The sequence below is a fragment of the Lolium rigidum genome, chromosome 1 (genome assembly GCF_022539505.1).
Source record: "Lolium rigidum isolate FL_2022 chromosome 1, APGP_CSIRO_Lrig_0.1, whole genome shotgun sequence".
Lineage (NCBI taxonomy): Eukaryota > Viridiplantae > Streptophyta > Magnoliopsida > Poales > Poaceae > Lolium > Lolium rigidum.
In genome coordinates this window covers 89,702,403-89,711,137 of record NC_061508.1, presented here as the reverse complement: position 1 = coordinate 89,711,137, position 8,735 = coordinate 89,702,403, and the positions used below count along the sequence as shown (strand labels likewise).

Sequence of the window (8,735 nt, the reverse complement as noted above, 5' to 3'; positions counted from 1 at the left end):
TTACCTTCTGCAGGCCGGCGCCGGAGGCGGGGAAGAAGGAGATGCCGGAGATCCTCGGTCGGCCTCCGTGGCGGCTTCAGCGTCGAGGAAGGGAAGCGTGTGTGGTGGAGTTGCTCTCGCCCAGCCGGCCACCGTCCCCTCCGGTCAAGCCGTCGCCGCCGCCGCCGCCGCCGCCGCTGTCGCTGTGTCGTGGAAGCTCGTATCGCTCGCGTCGCTCGGGATGAAATCCACGGGTCGACCCTCGTGTTTCTAAAAACCGGTCGAATGGAGAGGTTTGGGGCAAAACCCGACGGTGTAGAAAACCGGCGCGGTTTAACCGAACGCGTTTTAGACGTGGGCCGGTGTTTAACCCCCGGGGACCCAACACCTGTGTAACCACGCGGATTGTGGCCCAATACCGGCCGGACTGGGAGCAACCGAACGAGGCCTAAATCGGTATAGAGGTAGTAGTAGTTTTCTCCGATTTAGATTTAACTTTCGGTACTGGAAAATTTTGCACATGAAAAAAAATTGGTACACTCGCGCGCCGAAGCCAATCGCCTCCCGCCTCTACCTTTTCGCGAGACGTTAGCGATCCGACTCGAGACGCACCTTGGCCGTCCATCCAAAGAGCGGTGAACGGCTGGTATCAGTTTGCGCAATCGATCCGTGGCACACCCCCCTCCACCAATCAGCGCCCACCTCTTCCTCGTATATAATCGTCCGCCCCCCGATCGTCTCCTGGCATCTCAATTCCCCACTCTTCCCTCCGCCTTCCGGCGAGAACCCCCACCGCCGCACCTCCCTCTCCGGAGATACCAGCACCACCCATGCCCCCCAAGGCGGAGAAGAAGCCGGCGACGAAGAAGCCCGTGGAGGAGGAGCCCGCGGCGGAGAAGGCCCCGGCCGGCAAGAAGCCCAAGGCGGAGAAGCGGCTGCCGGCGGGGAAGACGGCGGCCAAGGAGGGCGGCGAGGGCAAGAAGGGCAAGAAGAAGGCCAAGAAGTCCGTCGAGACCTACAAGATCTACATCTTCAAGGTGCTGAAGCAGGTGCACCCGGACATCGGCATCTCCTCCAAGGCCATGTCCATCATGAACTCCTTCATCAACGATATTTTCGAGAAGCTCGCCGGCGAGTCCGCCAAGCTCGCGCGCTACAACAAGAAGCCCACCATCACGTCCCGGGAGATCCAGACCTCCGTCCGCCTCGTCCTCCCCGGCGAGCTCGCCAAGCACGCCGTCTCCGAGGGCACCAAGGCCGTCACCAAGTTCACTTCCGCCTAGGCTGCTGCGTTTGTGTTCTCGGAGGGTGCATCCTCTATTCTGTTTCGTCTTTAGGTGAAATCGCTAGTACTCTGTAGCTAGACTTCTGAATTTGTGCTGAGCATGTCGTCTTGTAAGAAATTTGCTTCCTGTAGAACATCCCTACCGTTCCAATCTGAAGAAATGTTATCCTCGCTTCGAATCTGACTGATGGCTGTTTCAATCTGGGATATATCATTTCTTACCAATACGAGCTTGTTTGCGTGACTTTGTTTTGGTTTCATTGTAGGTTTCAGGTTCTGAACTTTCGAAGTGATGTGATCTATGTGCTTTCTGTGATTTAGATTTAAATTTCGATACTGGAAAATTTTGCACATGAAAGAATTGGGCGGACTTTCAGTTTAGAATCAGTTGCTTGTTCAATCTGACTATCTGAGTCGTGCCAGTTTCAATCTGTGTCTGGGGGTATACTACTACCATGAGCATGTTTACGGACTTATTTTTGTTTCAGTGTAGGATTCAGATTCTGAACCTTTGGTTTGAACTATTTTAGAATCTCCTGTCTGATCTATTGTTCTCTTCAGAATCCTGTCTGTCCTCATTTGTCTGCTCAAGAGTTTTCTCGATCTCAGATTAAGATTTAACTTTTGGTACCAGGAATTTTTGCACACCAAAAGTTTGGGCGGGCTTTTGAATTTCAATAGAATCAGTTACGCGCCAAGTTCCAAGTTTCCAACCTGTTGTGATGGAGCACAGGCGCACAGCAGAGGTGTTGCGGTCTCGTTGTACTTGCGTACAACATTGCCTCTCCTTCCATGGTCAGGGTGTGGCTCAGCGTTGGACGGAGGAGGAAGTAGATCTCTGTCAAATCATGTTCATTAGGCCATCGTGCAATCTACCGATCTGATATTTCTTTTTGAGTTTTTACCGATCTGATTTTGAATATGCAATGCGATCCTTTCTGTTCTTGAATTATCTCTGTCAAAGTTTTGATGACTTTGCTAGCATGGGTCTGAAATCTCCCATTGTGCGCTCCAATTACAGTGCGTGGGCAGCGATTGGGGCACTCCTCTGGTCCATTTGGCTTGCTCGGAATGATTTAGTGTTCAATGGTAATATCTGTAGCCCGCCCCAGTAACCTCTTCAAAATGATCTCCTTAGGGGCTTAGCCCATCAGCAGATTTCTCTTGTATATACGAGTTGTAATCGACCAGAACAATCAAGCAATAAACATATTTTGTTGCCGACTCCTCAAGGAGTCGGAGTCCCAAACCCTAGCCGTCGCCTTCGCCTTGCGCCGCCGCCTCTCCCAAGCCGCGCGACGGCACCTTGGCGCCGGCGCCCTCGCCTCCGCATGCACACCGCCCCTTCCTTCCCCTACAATCTCCGCCCTAGACCGGGTAGACACGCTGGTTCTACCAATTTGGTATCAAATTGTCCTCGTTCGGTCATGTCGTCTTCGCTGCCCACCACCACCACCTCCGCGTCGCCCAACCCGCCGCCTCCCGCACCGTCGCGCTCGCCGCCGCCCTCCACGGGAGCCGCAACGTCCATGGCGGAGGCGGCTGATGACGCGTAAAGCACATCTATGACTGCTCCCAATAGTTTCTGCAGGGATCTTCCGAGTGTGATTTGTCCTGTTCCTACACATTCAATAACAAGATAATCAGTGGATATTGTTCTTCCAAGAATGGTTGTATGCACACCCTCGGCTATTCCCTTAGGAATTATAACAGAGTTATCAATAAGAGTTATTCCTTCTCCCCTTCAACGAGTCCCCAAAGTGTCAAAGATTCATAAATACTCTTAGGCATAAGGCAAAATTCAGACATAATATCACAATTGGCATGAAAAGTTTCACCACCTATAACAACTTTAATAGTAGGGTCCCATATTGAAGGTCCAGAGTTCACCAAAACTTGATCAAGACGGTTACGAACATAACTATAATTTTTTTCCAAGCAAGATGCACTTGTCTCAAGAGTGTTTAATCTATTATAAATGCTAATAAGAGCTGAATCAAAGTTATTAGCTCAACTATGTGATGCAACCAATTTTTTTATGGCATTAAAAGCTTGATCCCCATCGCAATGAAGGAAATCTCCTCCCACTACAGCATCCAAGGCATATCTATAGCGAATCATAAGCCCAAAATAAAAGTTACTAAGGAGCAAACTTAGAGTCATTTGAGGTTCAGCTTTACGATAAGAATCAAAAATTCTGGAACTAGCATCTTTAAAACTCTCCTCATCCCCTTGTTTAAAAGTGAAGACTAATTCCTCCGGTGAAGAAGTAACATGTGCAGAGCTAGACATGGTAACAAAAGTAAAGTGCAAGTAACTAATTTTTTTGTGTTTTTAATATGGAGAACAAGACAGTAAATAAAGTAAAACTAGCAACTAATTTTTTTGTGTTTTGATATAAGTGCAGCAAACAAAGCGAGTAAATAAAGTAAAGCAAGACAAAAACAAAGTAAAGAGATTGGAAGTGGAGACTCCCTTGCAGGCGTGTCTTGATCTCCCCGGCAACGGCGCCGGAAATTTAGCTTGATGACGCGTAAAGCACACGCCCGTTGGGAACCCCAAGTGGAAGGTGTGATGCGTACATCAGCAAGTTTCCCTCGGTAAGAAACCAAGGTTTATCGAACCAGTAGGAGTCAAGAAGCACGTTGAAGGTTGATGGCGGAGGAGTGTAGTGCGGCGCAACACCAGGGATTCCGGCGCCAACGTGGAACCTGCACAACACAATCGCAGAACTTTGCCCCAACGTAACAGCGAGGTTGTCAATCTCACCGGTTTGCTGTAAACAAAGGATTAGATGTATAGTGTGGATGATGATGGTTGTTTGCGAAGAACAGTAAAGAACAATTGCAGCAGTTTGTATTTCAGATGTAAAGAATAGGACCGGGGTCCACAGTTCACTAGCGGTGTCTCTCCCATAAGATAGCAGATGTTGGGTGAACAAATTACGGTTGGGCAATTGACAAATAAAGAAGGCATAACAATGCACATACATATATCATGATGAGTACTATGAGATTTAATCAGGGCATTACGACAAAGTACATAGACCGCTATCCAGCATGCATCTATGCCTAAAAAGTCCACCTTCAGGTTATCATCCGAACCCCCTCCGGTATTAAGTTGTAAACAACAGACAATTGCATTAAGTATGGTGCGTAATGTAATCAACACAAATATCCTTAGACAAAGCATCGATGTTTTATCCCTAGTGGCAACAGCACATCCACAACCTTAGAACTTTCGTCACTCGTCCCGCATTTAATGGAGGCATGAACCCACTATCGAGCATAAATACCCCCTCTTGGAGTCACAAGTATCAACTTGGCCAGAGCCTCTAGTAGCAACGGAGAGCATGCAAGAACATAAATAAGATATATGATAGATTGATAATCAACTTGACATAGTATTCAATATTCATCGGATCCCAACAAACACAACATGAAGGATTACAAATAGATGATCTTGATCATGATAGGCAGCTCACAAGATCTAACATGATAGCTGATACGTCTCCAACGTATCGATAATTTCTTGTGTTCCATGCCACATTATTGATGTTATCTACATGTTTTATGCACACTTTATGTCATATTAGTGCATTTTCTGGAACTAACCTATTAACAAGATGCCGAAGTGCCGATTCTTGTTTTCTGCTATGTTTTGGTTTCGAAATCCTTGTAAAGAAATATTCTCGGAATTGGACGAAATAAAAGCCCGAGAGGCCTATTTTCTCACGAAGCTTCCGGAAGACCGAAGACGAGACGAAGAGGGGCCACGGGGGAGCCAAACCCTAGGGCGGCGCGGCCCCCCCTTGGCCGCGCGGCCACGTGGTGTGGCCCCCCGTGCCGCCTCTCGACTTGCCCTTCCGCCTACTTAAAGCCTCCGTGACGAAACCCCCGGTACCGAGAGCCACGATACGGAAAACATTACTGAGACGCCGTCGCCGCCGATCCCATCTCGGGGGATCCCGGAGATCGCCTCCGGCACCCTCGCCGGAGAGGGGAATCATCTCCCGGAGGACTCTACACCGCCATGGTCGCCTCCGGAGTGATGAGTGAGTAGTCTACCCCTGGACTATGGGTCCATAGCAGTAGCTAGATGGTTGTCTTCTCCCCATTGTGCTATCATTGTCGGATCTTGTGAGCTGCCTATCATGATCAAGATCATCTATATGTAATTCTATATGTTGCGTTTGTTGGGATCCGATGAATAGAGAATACTTGTTATGTTGATTATCAAAGTTATACATGTGTTGTTTATGATCTTGCATGCTCTCCGTTATTAGTAGATGCTCTGGCCAAGTAGATGCTTTTAACTCCAAGAGGGAGTACTTATGCTCGATAGTGGGTTCATGCCGCATTGACACTCGGGACGATGACGAGAAAGTTCTAAGGTTGTGTTGTGCTCGTTGCCACTAGGGATAAAACATTGATGCTATGTCTAAGGATGTAGTTGTTGATTACATTACGCACCATACTTAATGCAATTGTCTGTTGTTTAGCAACTTAATGCTGGAGGGGTTCGGATGATAACTCGAAGGTGGACTTTTTAGGCATAGATGCGGTTGGATGGCGGTCTATGTACTTTGTCGTAATGCCCAATTAAATCTCACTATACTCATCATAATATGTATGTGCATGGTCATGCTCTCTTTATTTGTCAATTGCCCAACTGTAATTTGTTCACCCAACATGCTGTTCGTCTTATGGGAGAGACACCTCTAGTGAACTGTGGACCCCGGTCCAATTCTCTTTACTGAAATACAATCTACTGCAATACTTGTTTTACTGTTTTCTCTGCAAACAATCATCTTCCACACAATACGGTTAATCCTTTGTTACAGCAAGCCGGTGAGATTGACAACCTCACCGTTTCGTTGGGGCAAAGTACTTTGGTTGTGTTGTGCAGGTTCCACGTTGGCGCCGGAATCTCGGTGTTGCGCCGCACTACATCCCGCCGCCATCAACCTTCAACGTGCTTCTTGGCTCCTCCTGGTTCGATAAACCTTGGTTTCTTTCTCGAGGGAAAACTTGTTGCTGTGCGCATCATACCTTCCTCTTGGGGTTGCCCAACGAACGTGTGAAATACACGCCATCAAGCTCTTTTCCGGCGCCGTTGCCGGGAGATCAAGACACGCTGCAAGGGGAGTCTCCACTTCTCAATCTCTTTACTTTGTTTTTGTCTTGCTTTATTTTATTTACTACTTTGTTTGCTGCACTAAATCAAAATACAAAAAAATTAGTTGCTAGTTTTACTTTATTTACTTGTCTTGCACTCTATATCAAAAACACAAAAAAATTAGTTTACTTGCATTTACTTTATCTAGTTTGCTTTATTTACTATTGCTAAAATGGCCAACCCTGAAAATACTAAGTTGTGTGACTTCACTAGCACAAATAATAATGATTTCCTATGCACACCTATTGCTCCACCCGCTACTACAGCGAGAATTCTTTGAAATTAAACACCGTTTCTATCGAATCTTGTTATGAACAATCAATTTTTTGGAATTAGTTCGATGATGCTTGCTGCCCATCTTAATAATTTTGTTGAACTATGCGAAATGCAAAAATATAAAGATGTAGATGGTGATATTATTAAACTAAAATTGTTCCCTTTCTCATTAAGAGGAAGAGCTAAAGATTGGTTGCTATCTCTCGCCTAAGAATAGTATTGATTCATGGACTAAATGCAAGGATGCTTTTATTGGTAGATATTATCCCCCTGCTAAAATTATATCTTTGAGGAGTAGCATAATGAATTTTAAACAATTAGATACTGAACATGTTGCTCAAGCTTGGGAAAGAATGAAATCTCCGAGTTAAAAATTGCCCAACCCATGGACCGACTACTTGGATGATCATCCAAACCTTCTATGCAGGACTAAATTTTTCTTCGCGGAATTTATTGGATTCAGCTACTTGGAGGTACCTTTATGTCCATCACTCTTGGTGAAGCAACAAAGCTTCTTGATAATATGATGATTAATTACTCTGAATGGCACACGGAAAGAGCTCCACAAGGTAAGAAGGTAAATTCTGTTGAAGAATCCTCTTCCTTGAATGATAAGGTTGATGCTATTATGTCTATGCTTGCGAATGATAGGACTAATGTTGATCCTAATAATGTTCCGTTAGCTTCATTGGTTGCACAAGAAGAACATGTTGATGTAAACTTCATTAAAAATAATAATTTCAACAACAATGCTTATCGGAACAATTCTAGTAATAACTATAGGCCATATCCTTATAATAATGGTAACGGTTATGCTAATTCTTATGGGAATTCTTACAACAATAATAGGAATACACCCCCTGGACTTGAAGCCATGCTTAAAGAATTTATTAGTACACAAACTGCCTTTAACAAATCTCGTTGAGGAAAAGCTCAATAAAATTGATATTCTTGTTTCTAGAGTTGATAGTCTTGCCTCGATGTTGATCTTTTGAAATCAAAAGTTATGCCTAATAGGGATATTGAAAATAAAATTGTTACTACAGCAAATGCCATCCAAGTTAGAATTAATGAGAATATAAGATTAATGGCTGAGCTCGCGTGCTAGGTGGGATAGAGAAGAAAATGAAAAACTAGCTAAAGAGAAGAATATAGCTAAAGTTTGGACTATTACCACCACTAGTAATGCTAATGCTACACATGTTTCTGCACCTCCTACTCATACTAATAAAAGAATTGGTGTTAGCAATGTTTCCACTTCTAATGCAAAGCGCGAAAAACTGCCTGAAACTGCTAAAACCGCTGAAGCACTCGCGATAAAGGCTTTGTGAAATTTTTTCCAACATTGGGGATGATGATCCCATTGCTTTAGATTATAATGGTTTGAATTTTGATGATTGCCACATCTCTGAAGTTATAAAGTTCTTGCAAAAACTTGCTAAAAGTCCTAATGCTAGTGCTATAAATTTGGCTTTCACGCATCATATTACAAATGCTCTCATAAAAGCTAGAGAAGAGAAACTAGAGCGCGAAGCCTCTATTCCTAAAAAGCTAGAAGATGGTTGGGAGCCCATCATTAAGATGAAGGTTAAAGATTTTGATTGTAATGCTTTATGTGATCTTGGTGCAAGTATTTCGTTATGCCGAAGAAAATCTATAATATGCTTGACTTGCCACCGACTGAAAAATTGTTATTTGGATGTTAATCTTGCTGATCATTCTACAAAGAAACCTTTGGGTAAAGTTGATAATGTTCGCATTACCGTTAACAATAATCTTGTTCCCGTTGATTTTGTTGTCTTGGATATTGAATGCAATGCATCTTGTCCAATTATATTGGGAAGACCTTTTCTTGAATCTGTTGGTGCTATTATTGATATGAGGGAAGGTAATATAAAATATCAATTTCCTCTCAAGAAAGGTATGGAACACTTCCCTAGAAAGAGAATGAAGTTACCTTATGATTCTATTATTAGAACAAATTATGATGTTGATGCTTCATCTCTCGATGTTACTT

At 44.4% G+C, this 8,735-nt stretch overlaps 1 protein-coding gene across 1 annotated transcript; it reads left to right on the top strand.

The window, feature by feature from the left end:
* The first annotated feature begins 809 nt into the window (after positions 1 to 809).
* Positions 810 to 1,262, top strand: LOC124677441 (histone H2B.2-like). The gene has a single exon (XM_047213431.1). The coding sequence runs from the start codon at positions 810 to 812 to the stop codon at positions 1,260 to 1,262; it is 453 nt and encodes a 150-aa protein (XP_047069387.1).
* The last annotated feature ends 7,473 nt before the right edge of the window (positions 1,263 to 8,735 follow it).